Source organism: Halichoerus grypus, chromosome 12, assembly GCF_964656455.1.
Source record: "Halichoerus grypus chromosome 12, mHalGry1.hap1.1, whole genome shotgun sequence".
NCBI classification, from domain to species: Eukaryota; Metazoa; Chordata; class Mammalia; order Carnivora; family Phocidae; genus Halichoerus; species Halichoerus grypus.
Window position 1 is genome coordinate 14156350 of NC_135723.1, and position 27961 is coordinate 14184310.

The 27961-nt window shown below is 42.7% G+C and overlaps 1 protein-coding gene across 1 annotated transcript in view; it reads left to right on the forward strand.

Annotated features, from left to right (window-relative positions):
* Positions 1–27961, forward strand: part of VPS41 (VPS41 subunit of HOPS complex) — a 142552-nt gene that overhangs the window by 96199 nt on the left and 18392 nt on the right. Inside the window, exons 12-20 of the mRNA XM_078059868.1 lie at positions 849–905; positions 4137–4198; positions 5620–5701; positions 9675–9767; positions 15016–15143; positions 16772–16916; positions 18784–18825; positions 18972–19022; positions 21204–21341. Of these exons, the coding sequence (XP_077915994.1) occupies positions 849–905; positions 4137–4198; positions 5620–5701; positions 9675–9767; positions 15016–15143; positions 16772–16916; positions 18784–18825; positions 18972–19022; positions 21204–21341 (798 nt within the window). The remainder of the gene's footprint in view (positions 1–848; positions 906–4136; positions 4199–5619; positions 5702–9674; positions 9768–15015; positions 15144–16771; positions 16917–18783; positions 18826–18971; positions 19023–21203; positions 21342–27961) is intronic.

Sequence of the window (27961 nt, forward strand, 5' to 3'; positions counted from 1 at the left end):
CCTGAAAGGATTTGGGGGAAAAATGTTTTTCGTGTACAAACTGGAGTCCAGGTATTGATACAAAAAGTTTATATTTCAGTTATTACCATATTGCTTCAGATCCAGTAGTTCTGTAAATAATTTTATGTGTTTTTTTTTAAGATTTTATTTATTTATCTATTTATTTATTTAAAATGTATTTATTTGAGGGTTGGGGGAAGGAAGGGGACAAGCAGACTCCGCACTGAGCCCCAATGCGGGGCTCGACCCCATGACCTGGAGATCATGGCCTGAGCTGAAACCATGAGTCACGCTTAACTGACTGAGCCACCCAGGCGCCCCAGTAATTTTATGGTTTAAACATTTGTGTTAAAGTAATAATTATGAACTTTTCAAAATAAAAGTAAAATCAGGGATTTTCAAAATCTTAATTGCATATGGCTTATTTTTTTGCATTTCATAAAGGAAAAGTGCTCCTTTGTCAATGTATGTCATGCAGATTTAGAATGACAGATGAATTTTTTTGTTTGTTTGAATCTAGGAGATTTTGTTGTATTTTGATTTGTAGCTGAAATGAGATTCCAATATCCTAATGTGGAAATGCATTCAAATGGAAATAAGAGAAGTCTTCATTTTGGTTGACTGCTTTTGTTTGAGTTTGAATGCTGTGAGGTTCATTCAACCATAACATTAAAAACGCCCGTGCTTGAAGCAAAAGCCACGGGAAAATGGGGCTTTATTTATGTAGTGCAGAACTTTAAAACATAATAAATATAGTGTTTATAACCTCAATATCTTTCTTTCCCACTCTCTCTCATTTTCCCTCCCTTCTTTTCTGATTCCTTTTATCATGCATACTGTAAATATAGGAAGCTTTGATGGCAGCTGAAATCAGCCAGAAGAACATTAAAAGACATAAGATTCTAGTAAGTGTGTAATTTTATTATTTGAAGCATAACTTTACCTTTTGATTAAGGTATAATGAGACTGAAAGTAATTTGAAAAGAACAGATTTTTCCTACCCTTTTGAGACTTTATTTCAGACTAACTCTCCTGCAAGGGTCAAAATATTTCATTTTATTGAATCCGTTTCTGCTTGTAAACAAGAGACTTGAACACCTCCTAAGAGGCAGTTTTAGGTAATTTGGAACTTGGATTTGTGAAATGCACTTTAAATACAAAGCTTTCTGGTTATGTGTGGGGAAGTTTCTTTAAATCATAGGTAAAATCACATTATCACAAAATTTATCAAGAGTCATTTCATAAAACCAGATTGCTTCAGTGTCTCCATAATAAGAGTCATTTATGTTATGGAGACTAATCTAGGACCTCACATAACATTTTCATTACATTTTAGACTCTGGAAAAATTTAGTGACTGAAAGCCCGTTTCTTTGCTAACTGTGACAGTGGATGTGCATATAGAAAGCCAGAGAGAATGTGAAGGGTCCTCAGAGATCAGTGAGTCCAGGACCCTTGTTTACAGATGAAAACTGTATTTATGGCTATTTGGGGTTGTAACACAAATTCTCACCTTAAACTTTTCTAAAACTCCACATAAAAGCCTAATGTCTAGAGAGTATACAAGTAAAAATAACTCAGGAACCCAAAGCAGGAAAGGGAACCAGATCATCTCTCCCCTCCCCCCGCCCCTTCAAAATTGTGGAGAGTAAATTAGGATTATCTAGAAATGGAGCAGAAGGCATTCCGCCCAATAGAAAAGTATATGTGGCAGTGCAGAGAAGTGAAACCACTTGGCCTGCTTGGTTATGTGGGCCAGTTGCAGAGAGTATATATGGGTAGCAAGAGCCAGACTCTGAAGGGCCATGTATAATTAGGAGCGTGGCTCCATCTTGGAACCTCTATAAGCCAGTTTGTGCTTTCAGTGCCTCATCAGATCTGCTAGTTAGAAAGATTCTCAGATGGAGAAAGGGGCCAGAGGGAGGCCAGCTGAAATGGGAATCAATCAGGAATGGCTTCCTTCTTGCTATGGAGGTGGAAGGATGAGACCTCCAGAGTCAGGATGGAGAGGTGAAAACAGATGGAGGATACATTCAGCTGGACTCTGTGGGATATGGTGACTGGCTCCTTATGCAAGGAGAGCAAGAAATCTGGTGTGACTCCCAGTCTTTGGGCTTGGGCCTCTGGTGGATTGTATTGCCATTCCCTAAGAGAAAGAGAAAGCGAGAGAGACTATGCCAGGGGGAACAGGATGGGAAGGTGTGAGAGGATTAATACTGGTTTTGACACATTAGATTTGGGCCATCTCTGGGACATCCTAGTGGAGCTCAGGGAAGAGATCTGGGCTCAGAAATAGATTCCAGAGATTTGTCAGCAAACAGGTGTGACTGGAAGTCATGAGTTTGAACCAGTCCACATGGGTTGAGTGTCTCGCCTCAGAAAATAGAGAACTTGAATGGAACCATTGAGAATGCCAACACTCAAGGGATGACACGTCCAAACCATTTTTGAACGGTCAGAGGATGGTTGTCATGAGAGCTGGGAGAGGAGAGCATTTCAGGGTAAGCAGAGTAAGGTGCTGAAGTAGTTGAAGTGAGCAGGTCAAAGGTCAGACAAGCTCAGCTAGTTGGTAGTACACTGGGTTTGGCAATAGGAAAGTGACTAGTGAATTTTCTCTATATTATTCATTCTCAACATGCTGTAAGGAGTGAAAAGGGAGGAGGAGATGATGCAGTAGAGTGGCATGTTGGCTGTGAAGTGGAAGGGAGTACAGACTGCGGCTGGGGCCGGTCTGTCGTGAGAAGGTCGTTGGTGATGGTGGGTATTTTGTGTGGGAGAGACACTGAGCATGCTTATGCTAAAGGGAAAAGAGAAAATAGGGGTGAGGTTAAAAGAGGACAGAGAAAGAGGATGAGTGGCAGAATAAGCTCCACAGTGGGCAGGAGGCCTGGCATGAGGAGAAAGGTTGGAGAAATGGGTCTGCAAAGGAGCCGTTGTCTTCTCTGACCCTGGACAGAGAGACTCCATAGATACTGTGATATGTGGTCTGTTTGCAGAAAAGTAAAGGTAGGCACCCTTTTTTTAACTCTAGTTTCTACAGATTGGAAATTATTACATAGGATTTTCTATGTAAAAAATTAATAAACTATGAACAATTAGTATTTTCCTGCAGCTTTCTTTTTCTCCTAGCACAACGTAATTTCATACCAGGCAGGCAGAGAGAGAAATGGGCCAGGGCCACTGCCATTTCTGCCATCCGGGAGGAAATCCCACACCACCTTCTTTGTACATAAACTAGAACTTAAAATCCAAGTTTTGTTATATATAATAAGTTTAAGCTGCTCATGAAAATGCTTTTAGTTGGAAATAATATTTCACAAGAAGAGTCCTGGGGGGAGATCAGGCAAGAGCTGTCTTATCTTCGGTGACCCAGGCCACCTCCGATCCTCTCGGAACGGAGGTGGCGTAAGCAAATGAACATTGCTCAGAAGCTGCGAACCCGTTTCCTCATCTGTAAACCCATGGGTGTGAATCACATGTTTTTTTAGCTCATTTTCACAGTAATGTTAACTTTAAGATTGAGTATTTCCCTTTAATATGATTGTCCTGTCATTGTGTGTGTGTTACAGCGTTTCTGCAGATTGTCCTGTCGTTGTGTGTGTGTTACAGCGTTTCTGCAGATTGTCCTGTCGTTGTGTGTGTGTTACAGCGTTTCTGCAGATTGTCCTGTCGTTGTGTGTGTGTTACAGCGTTTCTGCAGATTGTCCTGTCGTTGTGTGTGTGTTACAGCGTTTCTGCAGGTGTGATACAGAGGAGACCGGTAGCTCACATCTTACAGATGAAAGCACCGGAAGCCATTCTATATCCAGTGACAGCATGAGATTGTTGGATCATGTTTCTAATATTGCAGATTTCTTTTGTAGAAAATGTCTTAATTGGGGGCAAGTTAGGAGCCTTTACTGTAGGAACATTATTTTTGTGTGAATTCTAAAATTTGTGAAAATATAAATACAAGTACATTTAAATCTGTTTAAGAAGGAAATGAGCATAATTACATACAGCACATCAAGATGTATAAAACAGGTTCTAGCCCGTAGTGCCAGGAGGACCCTGATGTCATGGGCTGCTTAGGAACTGAGGCTCAACTTTGCAGGCGTTCTGGTTAATTATGAAATTCCTTCATTTAATTTTCCCTAGGATATTGGCTTGGCATATATAAACCACCTGGTGGAGAAAGGAGAGTATGACATAGCAGCACGGTAATAATGACATTTTTACAGTTTTTTGTTAGTATAAATAGAATTGAGAAATGTTAACTTTACTAAAATAAGCCATTTTCTGAGGTCAACATTTTTTTTTTAAATCTTTCTTACGGGGTACTTTTTGAGTATTAGTTACTTTAACCACAGAATGGATTTGTTACTTAACCCACCTACTGTCTCATTTTCACCAAACAAGAGAATTTAATGAGAAAGATGTCAAAAATCACGAAGAGTCTGAGAGTTTACCCTTTTTGTAAGCTAACGAGTTAGCACATGGGTGTTGGCAGAAGGCACGAGACTCCCGGGTCAGAGACGCAGGCCAACTCAGCAGTAGTAGTAGCCAGAGTATTGGCATTTGTGCTGGACCCCACAGCCCCAGTTCCCGCAGCACGACACACAGAGCTGGCCAGGTGACGTGCCACACAGAGCTGGCCAGGTGACGTGCCGCACAGACCGTCACTTGTGTTACAGGAGCGGGACCCTGAGTTTAGGGTCTCTGACTCTTTTATAACGGGCATTGAGCCTGCCTGCCTTCAGCTTCAGAGAAACGTGATATATTCATTATGCTGGACACTAAACAATCCTGCCCTTTGCTCTGGAGGGAAACACTATCTGTGTCTCTCATTTCTAGGGCTGTTCACTCTACAAGCATCCTTGAGAAGGCAGTCAGTGCTGCTGCTTATAATTCAAGGAGAGTTGTCTCCCAGCAAGAGGGTGGTAATTCAATGGAAGTGACCAGATTTCAGGCTTCAGGTTTGCAGGGGTCTGTGGTGGACAAGAGCGTAAATGTTACGTAGTGGTCGTGTGGGTGTGTGTGCGTGGCTCCCCCCGGAGCTTCACAGTGCTCGCCTCCAGGACTGCGGGACAGCCTGGGAACGTAGCCTCCAGGCCGACCTCTCCTTTTCTAAGATTTAGCGAGACCGGTTTCTTTGATGTGTAAATTAAGTTTTTATTCATATATAAATATTTCTCCAGATTATCTACTATGATAGGATCCTAAATTTCTGAAGTCTGATTTTGTAGTCCATTATTTAAAGCCCTTCAAGAAGTGGTTTAAATGGGTACTTTGGGGTATGATGACATTTCTTCAAGGTGAGAAAGGTCCCCAAGCCAGCAGTGCTCATCTGGATAAGTAGGAAACTCAGAACAGGATAATCATTGGGAAAGCCCCTAATCATAGTCTTCTGAAAGAGATTCATCTTTATTTGTAAGTATTTTGTAATAATTTTCATGATTTCTGTCAACCTTGTATATATGCAATCAAGTGGTTATCTAGTAATACCTTTATGTGCATTGGCACTTGAGATAGAAATTTGTCAAAACTCTGGGATGAGAGATTTATCTAAACCAATACAGGAAATGTCTACTTACTCTTTTTTTTTTTTTTTCCTTTCTCCATGGGATGTTTTTACTGCCAGCAAATGCCAGAAAATTCTTGGGAAAAATGCAGCACTCTGGGAATACGAAGTTTATAAATTTAAAGAAATTGGACAGCTTAAGGTAAGCACAGCCTTATTTTTAACTCTGAATTTTTGTATGTAGTATATTGATATTGAGATGGAAATAAAATTAAGACAGTAGTAATCAGTTCTTTCCCGGGAAGCAAGTGTTAGCTAGGAAGAAAAAACAAAATATAAATCTGATTATATTTTATATGTATAAAATATATCTTATATTCCTCTAATTCTGTGTTTAGATAAAGTTTTTATGGTTTTTTTAAAAGATTTATTTATTTGAGAGAGAGAGAGAGCGCAGGGGGAAGGAGCAGAAGGAGAGAATCTCAAGCAGACTCCCTGCTGAGTGCAGAGCCCGATGCAGGGCTCAATCCCAGGACCCCGAGATCATGACCTGAGCTGAAACCAAGAGTAAGACGCTTAACCAACTGAGCCACCCAGGCGCCCCTGAAGTTTTTATGTTCTTCTTAATGACTATGGAAAGCAGGTATAATCACATCCTGCAGATTATAAAATGAGGCTTTTTTCAAATGCAGTGAAGAATTAATGCATTTTCAAATAATGTTTTATTTGCTGGAAGGCGAATGAAAAAGTTGGACCATGTAGCTATGCAGCTATAACATGTAGCTGATATTTTCATGTTTTTAACTTTTTTTTTCTTTTTCAAGTTTTTATTAATTTACAGTTAGTTAACATACAGTGTAATATTAGTTCAGGTGTAGAATTTAGTGATTCATCACTTACTTGTAACACCCAGTGCTCATCACAGGTGCCCTCCTTAATACCTCACCTATTTAATCCATCCCCCACCCACCTCCCCTCCAGTAATCCTCAGTTTGTTCTCTGTAGTTAAGAGTGTTTTACGGTTTGCCTCTCTTTTTCTTTTCCCCCCTCATGTTCATCCGTTTTGTTTCTTAAATTCCACGTATGAGTGAAATCATATGGTTTTTGTCTTTCTCTGACTGACTTTGCTTAGCATAATACTTTCTAGCTCAGTCCATGTCGTTGCAAATGGCACAATTGCATTCTTTTTTTATGGATGAGTAATATTCCATTGTATATGTGTATATACCATATCTGCTTGATCTATTCATCAGTCAGTGGACATTTGGGCTCTTTCCATAATTTGGCTATTGTTGATAAAGCTGCTATAAACATCACAGTGCATGTATCCCTTTGAATCAGTATTTTTGTATCCTTTGGGTAGATACCTAGTAGTGCAGTTGCTGGGTCATAGGGTAGCCCTATTCTTAACTTTTTGAGGAACCTCCATACTGTTCTCCACATCGGTTGCATCAGTTTGTATTCCCACCAACAGTGTAAGAAGGTTCCTCTTTTGTTTCTTGTGTTGTTGATTTTAGCCATTCTGACTGGTGTGAGGTGATATCTCATTGTGGTTTTAATTTGCATTTCCCTGGTGGTGAGTGATGTTGAGCATCTTTTCATGCGTCTGTTGGCCATTTGTAGATCTTCTTTGGAAAAATGTCTATTCATGTCTTATGCCCATTTTTTAACTGGATTATTTGTTTTTTGAGTGTTCAGTTTTATAAATTCTCTATATATTTTAGCTACTGCCCTTTATCAGACATATCATTTGCAAATATCTTCTCCCATTCCAAAGGTTGCCTCTTAGTTTTGCTGATTGTTTCCTTCGAAGGAAACAATTGACCTTTCAACTTAATGCACAACTTCCAAAGTAAACAATAAAGTATTCCTATGTTTGTTTAAAACGTTTAAAACGTTTTCAATATTTGTGAGCCTTTGCAGTGTTCTCTTGGAATTATGAATATGTTTTTAAACATTCCCAGTTATGAGGCACCTAAGTGGCTCAATCGGTTAAGTGTCTGCCTTCAGCTCAGGTCATGATCCCAGGGGTCAGGCTCCCGGCTCAGCAGGGAGTCTGCTTCTCCCTCTCCCACTACCCCTCCTCCCCCTCCCACTACCCCTCCTCCCCACTTGTGCACACAATCGCTCACGTGCGCGCGCGCTCTCTCTCTCTCTCACTCCCTCAAATAAATAAATAAAATCTTTTTTAAAAAAAATTCCCAGTTAGGTTGCCCGCTCTGTGACGAGTGCGCTTGCCCCAGGGAATCTTCTCGTCTTGTTTGTTGGGCTGCTCCTTATCCAGTCCTGTGGCCATGTTTAGCCTGATGGCTCCATGACCCAGACCTTTTTTTTAAATTCAGTATCTGTGCTGGAAGTGTGTGATGGCCCTTTTTTCCTTGTAGGAACTGCTGGTAATGATCACTCAAATCATTGTGAATCCCTTTCTTTCCAAATTTGTTCCTCCTCCTTTCGGTCTGTATCTGTGACATGACAGTGTACCCATTCCTCCGTGCTTAAGAGCTCCAAGCCACTGCCCAGATGAGAACATCTGACTCACCTCCTCATGCTGTTACATCTTCGGTTGTCATTAGTCCTTCTTTGTCCGTACCAGTGGGCCTCTCCTCCCCTCGGGGGCCATGGCCTCGACTCTTGAATGTGCTGTTGCAGGGGCCTTCTGACAGATCTGTGAACAACCCTACCCCAGAGCTAGCTGCTTAAAAAATAAGTCTGCTGTTTGCACTTCCCTTCTTCTCGAGGTATAAAATCCAAATTGTTTTCATTGTCCCGCCTCGCCTTTCTCCCCAGCCTCCTCTCCCTTCTGGGACCGCTGTCCCACATCCTGGAGCCACTCTGATCTCCCCTAACACACAGTGCACATCCATGGCTCTGTGCCCTTCCTCATGCTGTTCCTTCTGCCAGGGTGCCCTACCCCATCTTTCTTTGCCTCATAGACTCCTGGCATTTGTCATGTCTGCCTCAGGAGACAGGATTCGCCCCTGCCAGTCACAGCACCTTGTTAACGCCTTGCTTATGTAACACTTAGCAGCCAGTCTTGCAGTTGGCTGTTTAGATGTCTGCATACTGTCCCCCTGAGGCTCTGAGCCCCCTTGGGATGGTGACTCTAGTTCTGCGTCCCCAGAACAAAGTACGGCAATTGGTACATAGTGCCCTGCAGAGTCATTCAACAGTGTTTGCAAATTCAACACTTAACACCACACTGAAACAGCTAAAGAATGCAAGGTGTATATTTTCCTTTCATTTCAAACAACGATTATGAGTTTTTAAAGAGTGATATATTCCATTTTAAGGAGAAAAAAATATGAATAGATGACCTGTAACTCCGTGACTACTTAAGGTGGCTTTTATCTCTGTGACGTTCTCCTTCCTATTATTTAGATTTTCATTAATTTGTCTGGAAGAACAGAGAGAGAAAGTTTCACTTAACTGAGGCAGGTTTTTTAGTCATCATTCATACATATATACATCTCATATATACTTTCAAAAATATATTGTAATGTGTCATAAGAAGGTAGAGTTGACTTAAATTTTTCTTTTCATAATAATTTTCCAAAGTACTCTGTTGCCTTACATTTTAAAAGTAGAAATACACAGATGGTCTCCTACTTACAGTAGTTCAGCTTACGATTTTTCAACTTTAGAGTGGTGCAAAGGCAATACACATTCAGTAGAAACCACAGTTTGAACTTGGATTTTTCCCAGGGCTAGTGATACACAGGATGATCCTCTGGGGGGATGCGGGGCCGGGCCTCGACTACAGCTCCTGGTCGGCTCAGCCACGCCCTCGCCAGGGTCAGCAGCCCGCACGCTCACACCATTCTGTACCCACACAGCCATTCCATTCTCTTTTTCCTTTTCAGTACAATATTCAGTAAACTAAATGAGATATTCAACATTTTATTCTAAAATAGGCCATGTGTTAGACGATTTTGCCCAACTGTTGGCTCACGTACGTGGTGTGAGCACGTATAAAGCAGGCTCGGCCAAGCTGTGGTATTCAGTGAGGGAGGTGTTCTCAGTACATTTCTGACTTAAAATATTTTCAATTTCTGATGGGTCTGTCAGAACGTAACCCTGTGATGGGTTGCAGAAGGTCTGTACTTTCATATTTTCTGCATAATTGGAGTATAGTTTTGCCTCTTCTGAAATGATTTCGTTTCCTTTTTCTTCCTTAGGCTATTAGTCCTTACTTGCCAAGAGGAGATCCAGTTCTGAAACCACTCATCTATGAAATGATCTTACATGAATTTTTGGAAAGTGATTATGAGGTACGGCATTCCGACATGGTCATATTTACTTGCTCTCAATGGGAAAATGGTAAGAAATCGAGAAAAATAATACAGTGGAGCAGGCGGTTGAAAGGGAGCAGATTTTCGGTTTGCGGGTGTTGGATGAAACTGAGGTGACGCTCTCCATGACAGCTCACGTCTGTGTGGACAGTGAAAACCTCTCATCCGTGCATGTTTTGCAGGATTCCTTAATTCCTTTTTGGTTTCCTAAAGCTACTTTGTTTGGCTCCTTGAGAAAGCTGAAGAAGAAGGACAAGTGCTGTGTGGTGATTTCGTACATAGACTAGCAGCTGCTATTGATGCCTAAAGCCTCAGACTCAGATCTAAGTTTGCCGGAAGAGGATTAAAGAGAAACTAGGGCGGCAGGAATGGGGAAGGGGATTGGACAGGATCTGTTTGTTTATTGATGAGGGAGAGAAGCAGTAGTTACATCACTCACCCACCATATGCTCCCCACTCTCACATGCATGTTGCGATTTTGTACTCCCGACAACACTATAAACGGCAATATCCAATTTTACAGATGAGGAAACCAAAGATTAAAGAAATGAAATAATTTGTTCACAGGCATACATTTAAAAAATAGGCATGCCTGGATTTGAATTTAAATTTGGTGTTTGTATGCACCTAAAATGGATTAAAATTTTTAAAGTTGGTTGATTTAACACGCATTATGCAGAAAATATCCATGTGCTATCTATTATATTGCGGGCACGTGGTGGGCCCCAGGCACGCAGGTGTGAATCAAACGACGCGCATTCAGTGGGAGCTCATGGTCCAAGTCACATGCGAGCATGTAAACTGGGCTTCTCAACAGGGGCTGAGTATGCCCTCCGGGGACATTGGGCTATGTCTGGAGGCCTTTTTTGGTTGTCATGACTAGGTAATTGGTGCTACTGACACCAATTTAGTGGATGGAGGCCAGCAGGGATGCAGCTGACTGAGCATCCGACGACGCGCAAGAGAGCCCCCCCATGACAAAGAATTATTTGTCCTCGAATGCCAATAGTACTGAGGTTGAGAAACCATGATAGAAACGAATTATTATATAATGTGCTGAGTGATCTAGTAAAGCTAAGACTCCACCTTCTTCCCGGTGACCAGAGGAAGATGATTTCTGGTAGGCAGACTCTAGACATGGCTGGTAAGCTCTTTGCCACAGCTGTGACGTCGGACCCTGGGCGGCTGTGAGTCAGCTTCCGCCACGCCCTTCATTGTCACTCGTCAGCATGGCACCGTCTTCAGCTGCTTATGAAGTTCAGGAGCCTAAGCCGGTGATAAGTGTTCATTTCAGCGCCTTGTGGTATGCTCTAGGCTGTCATCGCCTTCTTATAGTTTGGTGTTAGGTTGTAAAGATAAGGAAGACTTTATTTGCACAAGAATTTGAGGTGGTTTGCGAAAAGATTAATACGTCGAGGAGGAGAGGGAATGAGGAAAGGAATGTCTAGCTTCTGAGCGCCTACTGAGCATTAATGCCTTGTCAGGGCCCTTTTTTTTTTTTTTTTTTTTTTTTTTTTTACCAATAATGGATTCAACTTAAGAAGGGGTAATATGGCAAACACTACTACATTTTAACTTGGAGGTGAATTTTAGATCTAAAGATCTCTAGGGACCTTTACGACAGTGATCCCGTACCGGATAACTCAGGTGTTTGGTCAGTTATCGTCAGCTAGGTGTTCCTGGATACAGAAGACCGAAGCAGCCTGAGGCATGTGTGATCCGTACAGTTCCTTTACTTTTATAAACCTGTGTTCTTAGCATAGGAAGGGATTAAGTGCTTCAGCATGAATTAAACTTGAACAAATTAACTTCATTAAATAATTGTGCATACTAATGGAAGCAACATTTTCTCATATTACTGTGTATTATAATCCAATCTGCTGTGACAGCGTGGATCTATTTCTTTCTAGAGTAAATGTACATCTTCTAGAAGAGCTTATGGTAATAGTTTCTGTCGTTTGTGTTGGGTACCAGCTGATGGAGGCTAGGGGCATGCTTCCTATGCATTTCCTATTCAGTTCAACTCAACATAGCTTTACTTAGAACCTACCATGGCCTAGAACTGGGCTGAGTACTCAGTTGGATCCAAGAGAAACTTAACACAGTCCTGTCTTCAGTAGATTTACAGGCTGAGAGGAGAGATGATATTGATAAGCTTTAAGCAACTAGAACGTAAGTGACATGGGCAGAGTGATATGTTCTGTAAAAGATCTGATGAGAGGCCATTATTGGCCATAGTTATCAGAAGAAGTTTCTTCAGTGAATAAAAACTTTAATGGACTTCTCCTATTTCTTTCCATTATGTTCTGAGTACATACGGTGGCTCTCATAAATATTCTGTCTGTACATCTTTCCAAAAGAAAGAGAATTATGAGTGTTGTGTGAAAATGGTGGGGAAAAGTATGAATTTTATTGCGAAATACTGAAGCTTGGTCTACTTGTCCTCTTTTTAAAGTAATGCGATTTCACCATGAGAAAGCAATTCTATTATTTTTATGATTCTATTATAATTCTTTCACATGATTCAATTCTTTTTCAAGAAACTATTTTAGATTCTGTGTCATTAAAGTTATCCTGTCGATTCATGTCTAGAAGACTGTTGACTGAGACAGAAAGGAAGATGCATGACTTAAGCTTAGAGCTTGTAGATGTTTTTTTCCTGAATGTTTCAGGGTGTCTGCTTGGTCAGTACTTGTTAAGAAGGGGGCTGGGAGGATGGGTTAGCCTGGTGATGGGTATTAAAGAGGGCACGTTCTTCATGGAGCACTGGGTGTTATATGCAAACAATGAATCATGGAACACTACATCAAAAACTAATGATGTAATGTGTGGTGACTAACATAACATAATAAAAAAAAAGGGTATAAATAATTTGTTGTCCTAAGCTCTTATAAATCGTTTAGCTTCCATCATTCTTGGTTTCGTGTTTAACTTTGCATTAAATTGTCACATAATTGAGCAGGGAAGTGTTCTGCCTAACACTTTTGATCACATATTATGTGTGCTACTAAACAGCACTAAAGGCCGGATTTTAGAAAAACAGCTGTACTTCTCTAGAATATTGGCTTCTCAGTTTTCTTTTCTTCCTAAAAAGATATGAAGTGGCAGTATTTACTTGGAGGTAATGATGCTTCCTGACTTGCTGGTGTGGGGTTTCTACTGAAATGCAGATAGCTTCGTCTTTTTTTTACAACCTAGCAGCGTTACTTTCTAATACCATGCGCCAACTGATGACGCCCCCCGAGCGCCACAGAAAGTTCAACTTTGTTTCCTATTATTAATGACAGATACATAAGCATATTAAAAGCGGGACAATTGCCATGGCATTTCATTTAGTGAATACCTTTTAACCTTGTACTTACTGTGATGGGCACTGAGGTGTTCTCTGACGTCACCCACTCGGTCGTAACAGCTCCCTGATAAACCGTGTCCTCTGATGAATAAAAAAGACCACAGGTTGATGGTGTCAGTATTTCTTAGCACATTTATTCAAGGGCGTACGGCGCCAGGTTAGCAGAGAAAAGCCTGACGTGAGATGTGGTGTTTGTGTCGGTTTACGTTGGAGGCATCATGTTCTTGTCACATGGTATGACCGGTCGTTTTGTCTTACTTTGTATTAGGAGTCGGTGGTACTGCCAGGCTGTCACATAAATTAGGGAAAAGAGGAAATGGAGCCACGCCTCCTTCTTCCCAAACAGTATGATTCCTGGTCTCAGGGCCACTGAGAGCTGCCAGTGTTTGGATGGGAATCTTTTTCAGACATTTTTATCTTACACGTTACAGAGTCTTAAAATAGAAACCTGATCCAAAGTATCGTTTTGGCTCAAACAACATTTTAATGTTCTGATTCATTGGTTTTATAAAATATGTCATCTTTGGGACGCCTGGGTGGCTCAGTCGGTTAAGCGTCTGCCTTCAGCTCAGGTCATGGTCCCAGGGTCCTGGGATCGAGGCTCACATCGGGCTTTTTCCTCTGTCCCTTCCCCTGCTCATGCTCTCTCTCTGTGTCTCTGACAAATAAATAAATAAAATCTTTAAAAAAAAATACATCATCTTTACTTAGTGATGCCCCTCCCCACATCTCTCAAATCAAACTGCAATCATGCTCTTACATGGGAAGGTTACAGTTTGAATGGAAAAAGTGTTGCCCATTGTTCTAGTCTCTTGCCTTCCTCCCCAGGGCTGCTTGGGTAGGACTTTAATAGAGACTGTATTCCTGATTCTTTGTGGTTTTCTTTTTACCAAATCTTGGTACTTTACAGAAGCACATTCCACCGCACTATTTTCATTTCTAAGTGTCACTTAACTAAATTCATAGTAGTTTATTAAAGCATTAGTTGAGATACTTAATAATATAATTTTTTTTGATCACATGAAGATTTTTACTTCTGTTTGCTGTCTTGAATACATCTAAGGTTTTTCTCTAAAAGCTGCCAAGAATCAGTAAGTAAACTGCTCTACCATACTCTGAGTTACAAAACATGAGCTCTAAAGTCGGGAATCAGGAGGACAGAGGCTGCCCAGGATCCTGGCCAAAAATCAACCGTAGGAGAGAAAGAGGATCCAATCGGAGGATCTAGTGTTTTCTATCAGAACCGCAAAATCTGAGATCCAGCTAGGGGATAAGACTTCAGCCAAAGTCTCAAATCCCCCAAACAAAACTAGGTTCAGAGGCAAGAATGCAAAGAGGACCAAAAAAAAAAAAGGAAAGAGGACAAAGATGGTAACTTGTTGAAGGTGGGGTACCAGCGACTCCACTGTGGAAACAAGGCACTGTGCACACGGGGGGCCAGACCCAAAGGGCACAGAAGGTCAGTGGGGGGAGTGACCGACTTGGACAGTATCTTCAGGATATTCAAGGTGTTGTCCGAATGTTATAGCTAGTCCGGACTGAGGTCAGAGCAAGTCAAAGCCAGAGTGTGTGTGTGCAGCGTGGCTTTATGGAAGAACCAGAGGGGCCTTTCCTACTGGTGCATTTCATCAAATACGTAAGAGCAGACGCGGCCAACGCCACCCACTTCCAGGAACGGTAAATGGGGACTCGTGCGCAGTGATTCTCTGCCTCCCTCGCCACCCCCAAACCAGAGTCTGAAAATTGGTGATCCGTTCATGCCAGAGTTTTAATCATAAGATTATTTTGTCTGTTTACATGAATACTTCTAGGCATTGTTTAAACTATTTGGATTGTTATTCTATTTCAGGAGTGTTCTTCTCTTGTTCTGTTTAGGGTTTTGCCACTCTGATCCGAGAATGGCCTGGAGATCTGTACAACAATTCAGTAATCGTTCAAGCAGTTCGGGATCACCTGAAGAAAGATAGTCAGAATAGGACCTTACTCAAAACCCTGGCAGAACTGTGAGTAGAATTTAGTGCTGCTTTTTCCAATTCGACCTACGTGAAAAGTTTTTATCTCTTATTTATTTATTTTTTTAAATATTGTATTAATTTATTTGACAGAGACACAGCGAGAGAGGGAAAACAAGCAGGGGGAGTGGGAGAGGGAGAAGCAGGCTTCCCACTGAGCAGGGAGCCCAGTGCGGGGCTCGATCCCAGGACCCTGGGATCATGACCTAAGCCGAAGGCAGACGTTTAATGACTGAGCCACCCAGGCGCCCCAAAGTTTTTCATCTTTTAGATCTAGCAGACTCTGAATGGGGAGGACGCAGAGGAGGGAGCCTTCTATACCGTTTTCCTATATTCACCCTTAGTAACGTCCTCTCGTAAACCTCCAGTGAACAACTAGCAGGTGAGGAAAATGTGCGAGACTGTAGAGTTGTAATGCAGACTGTTTCCCAGAGGAGAGGAACCCTAGTCAGCAGCACTACGTAGGGGCAGTGGTTCAGGGAGGCAAGAGCGCCAGGTCTCAGACTATGCAAGAAAATTGATTTCCCAGGGAGGCTCTGGATTCTGTCATTCTTGGATCTGCATGTCAGTTAATGTCTCAAACCTGAGTCCTTCTCTAAAAGGTGTAAACATTGCTTATGGGATGATTTCAAGGCTTAAAGGAGAGGTCATAATTAAGAACTAATTAAGCACTGTGCCTGGCACTAAGTCAGAGCTCAGAAAATGGAAGCTTGGTTAATGTTTTTCATATTTATTGGGTACTTTTGGTGACCCAGGCATTCTCCTGTATGCCTGGGATTCAGGGACAGATAGGATACACTCATGCCCTAGATGAGCTTTGATCTAGCGAAAAGAGAAGCATACTGCAAGGTAGCTCAGGAAGGTGGTTCCTGCTTCAGCCCCTCCTTGGCATTCCCACCACCTCACACCGCCCCTCCCCCGTCTTCTTACATCTTTTGCCAAGACTAAGAAAGGTGCCCCAAAGTGGCCTAGAGTTCAGGGATGTTTGTCACTCTCTGAGTTAAAACACTGACCATTTTCTTCTGGAAACGTCTAGATATTCCTTGGGCTCTGTAGTACTAACTGTACTGGTAATTCTTCGTACTAATAATGGGCTCACAGTACAATTTAGGTTCATTTGGTTTTCAGGAGCTGGCTTGGGAATTAATGTGAAAAACAGTGCTTCAGTAGAAAAACATGTGCCAGTTTTATAAACTCCCCTCACAAATAAGCTTTGGGGATACAATCCATTTGCCCGCTGAATACTGCTTACAAAAATTTTAACTGAATTTTTTTATTACTGGAATAAGAATTTCCTTTTTTCTGGATCGTAGTTTCTTTGTCTGGCATATGGATTTCTATGAAGAAGTTTTGAGGATTTCTATAAAAGAAAATGTTTATTACTTGAACATTGTCAATTTTCTGAAGTTTTGGGGAGATGGGAAGCAAGGCTCTGAGAAAGAAGTACGTTCTGGTCACATATAGTTAAGTCCCAAGGAATAGTCTTCCAAATAAAGTTGACTTTTCTATTTAAACAAATTTTTCGGTTTTTCATATTGCAAAACATGATTTGTACGTGTATGTGTGTGTTCAGTTAGAAGTGTTGATGAACATTAATGGAAAAAATTTTGTATTACCAGGTACACCTATGACAAAAACTATGGCAATGCTCTGGAAATATACTTAACATTAAGACACAAGGATGTTTTCCAGTTGATCCACAAGCATAATCTTTTCAGTTCTATCAAGGATAAAATTGTTTTATTAATGGATTTTGATTCTGAGGTAATGTGTTTAATACTGACCCTTTATTTTTACTGTTCCAAATTTTTAATAATTAGACATCTATTCAGATGCTGGAGAAGTTAATAAATCACATAGCTTGGCTATATGCTGATCATCTTCAGTACACTGACCCTAACTAGATGTTATTCCTTTACTTGATGTGGTTATTTTATGAAAGCACTCATATTTGGTATGGAACTTTGAATGTTGTGTGTGTGTTTGTGTGTGTGTGTGTGAAGTAATCTTTTAGTAAAACAATTGACATAATTCATAGAAACAGAGAAACTAGCCATACACTTTGGCTCATTCACCTCTCTTAATTGTATGTCTCAGGATTAAAATTTTAGGGGAATTTCTATTTTGATCCATTTATTGTGAGTTTATTCATTGGCATTCACAGATTTAGCATGTGGCATCTCCACTGGTCTCAGTCATGTGGGATATGTTACTTTATTGTACGACAAATTCAGACAGTGGATTGCTTCACTAACGAGGGCACCCAACCTCCACAGCTCACAGTGGCTCATGCGTGTGTATGTGTGTGTGCGCGCACACGCCGCACGCGCTTTTAACAAAGGACAGTGATGGAAATAAAGAAGTTCATAAAACCTAGTACTTCTCATTCAGAAAATTGAAAGTTTAGTTAAAGAGTAGGACCTGTAAGCCTCCAAAAGGATTACTTGGATTTTTCTGTCATATTTTATTGCATTTAAGGATATTTTGCGCTCTATTACGTATATATGTGTACGTGTGTACTATGTATATATTACGTGCTACAGATTAGCCATCACAAACTTAAACTTAATTTAAATAGGAGCTAAATCTACTTCTTTTTTCTGAAAGATGCTTTTAGCCTTTTTTCATAGTGAATGATTTAAGTCCTTAGAGACTACTGATCTAAAAAGAATTAGTGCAGTTCTGAAGAAGTTCAGGTGCAGAGGTTCTGCTTCTCTGCAAAAGATGATTAAGAGGATGGAGTGCTTCTATAAAAATTAATTACATTTCCCCACATCCATTCTCCCCTTATGCCTGCCCGCCCTCTGTGCCATGTGTCTCAAGAGCCGAGTTTAGCTTCCGTAGCTGTAGAGAAAAGATGAACGAGCTGAAACTGATTGCTGTTCAAGAGTATGACCCAAAGTTAAGGACTCATAGGTTTCTAATTCGAAGGTACCTTAAGGATAATCTCTTCTAACATCCTCCTATTTTAGAGGGAAAAAAATGGAGTGGCTAGCTAGGTGGTAGTAGAGTCAGGAGCAGGACCCGGGTCTGATGGATGACGCTCAGCCTGGTGGGCTGTCTTCCCACCACCTTTCGTTACAGACACAGTCTCCTTTGTGTTGCATGAATGTTCATGGTGAACAAAGTAAATGCCTCAAGTCCATAAGCTTTCTATCATCGTGAAACTTCAGCTATCTTGTTTTTTTTCTGGCTCCCACCCTCTCCTCCTTACATCTGTGTAATCGGTAGAGGGATTCAGTGAGGGTGCAGGTGGCAGGAAGCCAAGCTCAACTTTGTGGTCCGGGGCCCAGCACGCTCTCCGTAAGCAGAGAGTCACAGGAGTACTTGTGGGGATCTCTCCGACAGCACGGAGGCTAGAATACGGGTAGACGGGATGTTTCGTGTTTGGGGAGTGGTAGCAGGACGCTGTTTTAGTGGTAGGCAAGACACAGAGGTCTCAGACGGAGACACCTGGTAAAATGCATTCTTCTACAGATCTCTCCCTTGAGGGCTGCTGCGGAGCGAAGGGCCCCGTGTGTGTGGAAAGAAGCCCCCCACCTGTAACTAGCAGCATGTGCAGCACGTGTGCGGGTTCTCTTCTGACACAGCAGGTGTCAGTGACTGTCGCTTTTTTTTCTTTTTATTTCAGAAAGCTGTCGACATGCTTTTGGACAACGAAGACAAAATTTCAGTGAGTGTCTTTTGTTTTTGTACGTGTTACTGGATGGGTGTCTCGGAGCACCCGAGCCATAAAGAGGAGAGCTGTTGGTCCAATAGATCTTGCAGCTATGTTCGTGTCCCCCTAAATCAATGGTTAAAAATGTCTTTTCTCTCTAGATTAAAAAGGTAGTGGAAGAACTAGAAGACAGACCAGAGTTGCAGCACGTGGTGAGCATGACCGTCTTCATTTGCCCTTTTGACCGCATAGGGGGCGAGCCGCCTTTCAGTGCTGGTGTGGGCTAGTGGTGTGACTCGCTCAGGTCACTCCTCGGTGTGGAGGTTTGACCACCGATAGTCCGTAATTAGTCAAATGCAGCAGAAGCTCTGAGCCGGGCTAGGGACTAATTACAGATCAGGTGCTTTAACCCTGACTCACCGTTGAATTGTGGTTTAAAAAAAAAGTCATCACATTCGTGTTTGTGCCACCAAAATGTGTCTACGAGTAAGCACCTTGCTTGCGCAGTCAGCACGGGACACAATTACACCCTGGATTACGACACCTCAGAAGGATGCACGAACAAAGCCTCATTTCTCTGTCCCTCTCCCTCACGCTAGCTAATCCCACTTCTCTCATTTGGTCTCGGTGGTAGTACTGTTAAGGCCTAGGGTTCTAGACTGCCTTGGAAGGCTGCTTTGATTCTCTGCATTGCTGTCACCATGGGAATAAAGCAGGAGTGCGGGGTTTCTCTGTCCTTTAAAAATGATACAAGAAAAGGCTTCAGGGGTCCACTAGGACCGTGGGCCTCAAATTCGAGGGGGGCTCTTGTATCTTTGCCCACCTCTTTGCACCCCAAGAGGAGGCTCAGGGGATAGCGTTTTCCTTCAGAAGTCAGTTTTAGGCAAGCTTTTGAAGGCTCCAGGATAGGAATGCAAGGTACTTTGTTCCGTTTTGTTTTGGTCAGCGGTCGTGCGGATGCTGTGGTCGTGCTGTTGGGATTGGCAGTCTCAAGGTGATGTGCTGAGCCAAGCAGGCGCCACTCTGCTGGCCCCCTTGGGACTTGGCGATGAAGCAGTGACGTCCGGCCTGTGGAAGGCAGGAGCGGGATCATAGCGGCGGCATCTGTCTGTGTGCCCAGGTCGTCAGTGCAGCGCTGAAACTCAGGGCCCCCGCTCAGGTGGCGCATCTTCCCTGTCGGGCAGTGTCTCTGAGAATTTGCCTTGGCCGATGGGACAGAGCCGCCTGGGCCTGCGTGCCCCTCTGGGAAAGAGCGCCGCGTGTCCGGCTCACACGCTGACCCCAGTGTGGGCACAGAGGCCGGGTCCCCATCCGAGTGCCATGGAGGCCTGGCCACTCCGCCCCCTCCCGGCCTTGGGGACATGCCACCAGCTGACCTGAGGAGCCATTTCTTTGTGTGCATGTGGCCTGGCTAGACTCTTTAGTGACCAGGCACGACGGGGGCTGGCCGACTCCAGCGAACCTGTCTACAGTCGCGGCTTCAGGGGCAGACTGCTCCTCGGTTCCTCGCCCCGGGTGGGAATGTACTTGTGTGAGTGCTGCGGTCAGGCTTCCCGCCCCTCGTGGGTGATGGGGTGTGTGTTTCCAGGTAGCATGAACTACACTTTGGACATCAATTTCTAATGTATGCATCATATATTGATAGACTTAATCTTGCCTCTGAGTAGAAAGTGAATCCCGCACTTCCTTTGAGGTCCATTAACTTTTTCAGACAGCTAGGGAAAGGAATCCGTATTGAAAATGGGTTCAGAACGTCTGTATTTGGCTTGATTTTTGAGGTCACCAGGAGAGGCAGCATGTCATGGCAGACACGGATCTCAACACGACTTCACAGAGAGCAGATGCAGAATTTTTCATAGTATGAAAAATAATTTAGCACTTGCTGCTTGAGTTTTTAAGAACTTTCTCTTATCCCATGACTGTACCCCTTTTATGTAAAAGACAAGAAGTTTTAGGATTCAGGAAGGCCACTAATCAAGCATTTTATTTCTGAAGCCGTGCAGCCGACGTGAGGATGTTAGCGCTCATTGACGTTTCCCTGGCGCTCAGTGTATGCCGGGCGTCTCAGTATGGAGCTGAGTGTTTTACAAATGGCAACACATTCAGTCCTCACAACGACCCAGTGAGATTTTGGCAGATAAAGAAATTCAGTCACAGGGAGGGTGGTGACTTGTTCGGGTCATATGGCTGGTCACTCGAGGCCGTTCTGGACAGAGTGTCAGATTGTCCTTGTCTCCTGAAGGTGTTCTTTGCACTTTTCCTTCACTGAGACATTTTCCTGAAAACCGCTTTTCTCTCAGGCTCTCCATGGAGGCCGTTTAGAACTGATTAAATTAAACAGGTCTTGCTTTTCTTATTTTTATGTTCATGGTTTACTCCTTTGTTCTTTTTAGTATCTGCATAAGCTTTTCAAGAGAGACCATCATAAGGGGCAGCGCTACCATGAAAAACAGATCAGCCTTTATGCTGAATATGATCGATCAAACTTACTTCCCTTTCTCCGAGATAGTACCCATTGCCCCCTTGAAAAGGTAAGTCACAGACTCACGCGCTCACTTCAGGTGAAGAAGTTGTCCTTGTTGGTAAGCTGTGGATCATTCTCGTCTTCCTGTCGCTCATCCATCCCTGTTCAAGGAGTGACGGCTGCTCTCACAGCGGGAGGTTTCGCTGGGGCCTTCTGATGAGGATTGGAAGGCCTTGCGGCAGAGATTTTGTTGAGCAGCTGAAGCATTTCTCTGCCAGGTTGAATTAGAATAAAGGTTTAATCCGGGGTAGAGGACTCAATCAACCACCAAGCAAAAACAGCGTCAGGAGTCTGAGTCCGTTTACCAGGGTCAGAGTGGGGCCTAAGACCGCCCTGGGAGGGAGACCCAGGCCAGCCCAAGCCAGAGGCGTCTGCCACAGACTCAAGGTCCATAACTTGGGTCCTGTCCCCTGTCCGCTCTCCACAGCCACATGGTCTGTTTCTGTGTTTCTCACACTGCGTTCCATTTCTCTATTGTACTGCATTCCATTATAATGATGAGAAATTACTAGTCTGTTTCCCACTGTCCTGTATATTCTTAAAGGACAGGTAGTTTGTCTCACTCATTTTGGTAAACCCAGCAGCCGGCACTCATTAGACACTTAGTGTTGCATCGTGAGTGAGGGAGTGAGTGAATAAATGAAGACATACGAGATTCTAGTCAGGGCTGCCTATGAACTAGTAAGTGTTTTGAGCCTGCTGTTTGAATGCAGTTGATACTTACCACGTATATACTAGAAACTGGGCGATCTGCGGCCCCCAGTGCTGTTTCCCGCGGTTCTTCATACTGTTTGGAACACGATCTAACATCTACGGGTGTCTTACTAAATTCGGATGGCCAGACAGAAAGTACTTTGGAGTCAGCTGTATGTATCAACAAAACAAAAAAATGTATTTGACCCCTTAGAGATAGGTATTACGAAGTTGACTGAGGGGCGCCTGGGTGGTTCAGTCTGCTGGGCATCCGACTCTCGGTTTCGGCTCAGGCATGATCTCAGGGTCGTAGGATCAAGCCCACGTGGGGCTCTGCACTCAGGGTCGAGTCTACTTCGGATTCTTTCTCCCTCTTCCTCCCCCTCTGCCCCTCCCCGCTCGCACTCTGTCTTCAAAATACATAAATCTTTTTAAAAAACAGTTGACTGAGAACATGCTGTTTCTGTGAACTGACAGCTTTTATAGTTGCTTCTTCAGCCATGTTGATAAATGTATTGGATTCGTTATGAACCAATTTCAGCTCAGTGGATTTTCGAAATCTGCAGTTAATGAAAAAATATCTGGCCTGCATATTAATTTATGAAAAACTTTAACATTTTAAATTTGGGTCCTAAGATATTTTCTCAAGAATAAATTTGGAAATTCATCATCTTACTCTAAAAATAAAAGCAAATGTTTCCCTCTTCTCATTACAGAATCTATAATCTAGGGGGGAAAAGTGAGAATCTTATTCTTTGAACAGTGCCCCTTCATCTGTATCTCACTCTTTGAGGAGACGTCATTTGTTTCCAGGAGGACGGGGCATCTCTGGTTGACTCCTCAGCCGCACACCTGTGACCAGCAGCCTGGCTCCTTCCCATCCACGAAACTCGGGTGCAGAGGTTTCCCAGATTCCAGTGTGTTTGTGCTTCTCACACACTTTCAACCCATCTGGTTTATAGTTTCCCAGTCTAGTAGTGTTCAACAGAAAGCACACTGTTCTCCCTAAAAGGGGAGCATCAGGAAATTGCAGACCTACACATGGCATTCTAATACATAGAACTTGCTTAGAGCATCATATAGACCTTTTAGAATTCTCTGTGATCCACTGAGAAGAACCAGTTGCATGTAAAATAACTCAACAGAAGCATAGTGAAATCGATTATGTTTCCGATAGTTTTTTTTTTTAGAGTTATCTCATGTTTTCCACTGAAAGAGAATTTTGAAACAAATGAATTAGAGCTGGTAATGGTAGAAACATGCCATTAAAAATAAGTCAGTAACCTGCCCTTTTAGAACTTTCTAGATGAGCTGTTATGTTACAGATCATTGAGGTTTCTTCATAAGAGATTCTCATCAGGATCCATTGTGTATATCCATCTGTATGTTTGCAAAAAAATGTATTCTTATCCTTGCTCAGGTATGTAAAACCACATTAAAGAGGGTATTACTTATACCCTGAAAAAGCTAGCAATTTATAAAAAGCGAAGTGGATTTGCCCCCCTTACACACGTCAGGCTTGTTAACTGTGAAGTGAAGATCATGAGTTACAGGTTCACCTGTTTTGTCTAGAGAAAGACTCAGAAAATTTGGTAACGTTTTCTACTAAATATAAAGTGAAGAGCTTAAAATTTTAATGCCCCACCAAAGAAATCTCTGTTTCAGAAGAGTATATAGAGGTTTAGTCCTATTAGATGCTTTGGTGATAATTCTGGTGGTCGCTTTATTTTAAATGGGAAGTGTTTAAGGTTTCATGGCTTTATTCAGAGCATGTTGACCCCCTCCGTCCGTTGTCGATGATTCCCTTCTGGCAGAATAGCAGCTCTCTCTTCCTCTGGTTGTCTGCCTTTGCCGGGATTTGGGTAATTGTTGAGAGGAGGGGTGATTTCAAATGACAGCTGGTTGAAATCTTCAAGAATCCCAGTCAAACTTAGTTTGAATTGATTGAAATCCCACAATCAATATTTGGTCAAAAACTTTGTAGAGACCCTGCCATCACATCAGAAGCCCTTTAAGAAAGTGGCATTCCCAAGGTGGCAGTATTTATCAGAGACCAGAATTCAGGATTTAAAATCACCACAACGTGTAAATCCCAAAATTAATCACAAGCTTTTATGAAATTGTGCCTTCTAATAGAAAGGAGATACAGAGGTGGTAGGAATTTATAACACTGACAGCCATATAAAAAGACAATAAAAACCATTTATGGAGTTTCCGCTGTGCTTTATAACATGCGCTGTGCTTTCATGTACCTTATTTTTATTTAATCTCTACAGAAGCACAGGTAGGTGGATAAAGTCATTTTATCCACGACCAGCTAAGTCTTCAGGAGTTGAAAGAAACAACTCAGAATGTAGAGCTAATAAGGCAGAGGGCCAAGACTTAGAACCTGGATCTCTTAAGTCAGGTCCCCTATTCTTTCCACAATGGTGAGGAATCACTTTTCAGGTTTAAGATGTTAATTGTAGGGCGCCTGGGTGACTCAGTCAGTTAAGCATCTGACTTGGTGTCAGCTCAGGTCATGACCTCAGGGTCCTGGAATCCAGCCCTTTGGGGCTCCTGCTTGAGATTCTCTCTCTCTGGCCCTCCCCCAACTTGTGCACTCGCACTCTCCTTCTCTTTTCCTTTCTTTCCCTAAAATAAATAAATCTTGGGGCACCTGGGTGGCTCAGCCAATTAAGCGGCTGCCTTCGGCTCAGGTCATGATCCTAAGGTCCTGGGATCGAGCCCCGCATCGGGCTCCTTGCTCAGCGGGGAGTCTGCTTCTCCCTTTCCCTCTGCCTGCCACTCCCCCTCCTTGTGCTCTCTCTCTCTTTCTGATTAAAAAAATAATAATAAATAAAAAATAAAGTAAAATAAATAAATCTTAAAAAATATATCCCTTAGTATTGCAGGAATCATGAAAGACATCAGTTTTTAAGCTATTAAACTGTCCTTTCTTCTATAATTTCCGGGCGTGATCATCAGGTACTAGTTTTCATTTACAAATCTCATTTGCTTATGCCTAGAATAGTTAAAAGCAGAATGTCGGCTCTGCAGCTTTGGGAATTTATACCTGAATTTATGATTTCTCTCATATCTAATGGCATTTACAAGGCAGCAGTAGTTATGAATTTGTGGGAATAAAGCTGGGAGATGCAACGTTTACAGATTCCCATTAATGCCGTGTAAGAAGACTTCATAAATGACGGCACGGTCAAGGCTGGGTGGAAATCCTTATTTAATTTATAGTTGATCAGGCTCTGGTTAGTTACCCCCAAATCTCTAACTCTTTTCCTTGCCTTTACACTAAATCAGGAAAAGGAGAATTAAAACATTACTTTTGCATCGTTTTTTACTCAATTTCTGTCTTTATTCTGTCTTTCCACTTTTATTTTTACTATGATTCTCCCTTTCCATGTGTCTGTCTGTGTCTGTCTCCCTCCTCTGGACTTTAAAAATCTTAGTTTCACTACTCTTTCCTCTAGAGGGAGCATTGTGGCCCAGGAACATTCAAGAATCTAGGGAAACGTGGTTTTATGCTTCACTTGTATCAGTAATAGAAAAATTCTATGTACCAGAAATATTTTCTTTTTACATTTTACTCAAAATTTCTAGAGATTTCTAGAGTCTCTGCTTTCTCATATATGAGAAATGAATAATTTCAGTACTGTTAGAAACCAGACATAAAACATTTAAAAAATCTGTGAAACTCAAATTTCAGAGACTCAGATTATGTTTGAACTTGGTGTGACACATCTGCTTGCATTCCAGACCCTTCCTGACTTCAGACTTGCCTTTAGACGTTTCTTCTCATAGGACTTGTCCTTTTTGATGATATCCTAAGAGCTTCCAGCAGCACCATCCTATAGAATGTTCTGCGGTGATGAAAATGTGCTGCTCTGACAAGGTAGCAGCAGCCACATGTCTAGTGGGGAACTGCATTTTAAATTTAAATTTAAATGGCCCCATGTAACAAGTGGCTCCTGTCTTAGCTCAGGTGAGCCTGCAGACTACCAGGTCTGTGTGGTTGGAGGCAGGTATGTTCGCAGATCTTCAAGAGAAGGGGGGATGGTTTTGTTGGAAACTTCTCAATGGTACTTTGAAGTGTCGGTAATTTTCCAAGTACAAAATTGATTTGTAGCTACCTTTCAGTAAAAACTAATTTAGGCAGTATACTCATCTTTATTCACACTCTCCTTCTCTAAACGCTCTACCTATCCACTCGTATTACATTTTCTTGTTTATCTGTGCGCAACATGGTCTCGCTGCGCCGCAAACTGTCCGTCTCTATCTCTCGCAGCTCGTGTGATCAAGGCACTCCGTTGGTTTCTCAGTAACTTTTTGGTGGAATGGTCCCAGGTCCTCTGAACTTCATGTTTTTTGCTGTTTCCTTTCACTGTCTACTTCTCACATGGGTATCCTGTCTCTGGTCTAGTATCATTCCAGAAGGGTAAGGAGTAGGTAAGAAAATTCCATTGTGTATAATGATGATTGATTAATGGGCATGACAGTATAGAGATAAGGTAAATCGTGTTTTTAATCAAAACGAATGGAGAGTTTTCTAAGTGTTCAGAATAGGTTCAGCTATGGGTGAGAAAAATCCCCAAATAACAGTGGCTTCAACAGAGTAGCAGTTTAGTTCTCTGGCCCACGGAAGTCCTGGTGGCAAGCCACGCAGTTGGAGACCTGGGCTCTTTTCTCTTGTTCCCTCACCTTGTATGACCTTCAGCTTGTGGTGTAAGATAATACCATTCATGTTTCCAGGAGCAGATTGGGTGAAAGGACTAAAAATAAGAAAACAAAGGGATGACTGGCCTTGCTTCTTAAAGAATATTGCCAGAAGCTACCATGTTGCCGTTTCCTCCCTGTGGGGACATCCGTCACACGGCTCTCCCAGCCAGGCTGGGGACTTGGAGATGGTTCTTTAGATTCTGGGTAGTCACACACCCACCTAAAATCTTACTACTCGAGAAATGGGTAAAGGATATTGGGGGACAATTTGGCTGTCTCTGCCACATAACTGTCAAAGGAGCCTTGTAAGTAATCGAATTAATAGTTTCCTCCTCATTGTGACCTTTCTGTGTTCTCACTTCCTCATTTTCATGATTTGTGTTCTTCAAACTCCACCCTAATTTCACTGTAATTCTAAAATAAGGTGTTCTTTCCTTTTCTTATGTGTGGTTCAGGATTCCCGCCACCCCGGCCCCCAGCATTGATTTCTGTGATCAGCATTTTTTCCTCCCTTTTAGCTGTTACTCTCCAACCAGAGACACACACTTAAATATATATTCTACACAAAAATTTTAAGTCAAAAATCAAAATGCCCAAACCAGCTCCTGCTATTATTTCCCTGGTAATAGTAATACCTGGTTGTCCTGGTATTAACCAGCTGGTTGTTGGTAAATGACTACTGCAACTACACAGCCCAGTGATCTTCCTCCTGAAACCTTTTCTGCCTGCTCATCGTTTAAAGAAATAGGTACTGCAACCCCCCCACAAGTAGCCAGGCCCCAGCCACGGGGTCGTGGGCCGTGGAGTTGTTAACTGGTTGGGTAGAAGTGTGCGGGCTGCCACGAGGGGGGCTCCCTGGGACCTGGAGTGGGTGGTGTGGGGTCCGAGGAGTAATCGCCTGAAGCACTCATCAGGGGTGGAGGGTAGGGAGTGAGGGCAGCATTCCAGGCGGAGGGATCACAGTGGAGGCGGGAGCAGGGTGTGAGGGAGGCGTGGCTGCCCAGGCAGGCAGGGCAGGTCGCCGATGTCTCATAGGCCACAGCGAGGATTCTCGAAGATTCTCGGCCGTATGTTAGAGTGGAGCACCGCCGCAGGGAGGTCACATAGGTGGGGTGGAAGGTGAGGTTTCCTGGGGATCGCTTACTGGTCATGCTGCACCCAGTTCAGATGCTGCCTCTGCTGTGAAGCTTTTTACAAGAGCCGCCCCCCGCCGAGCCCATG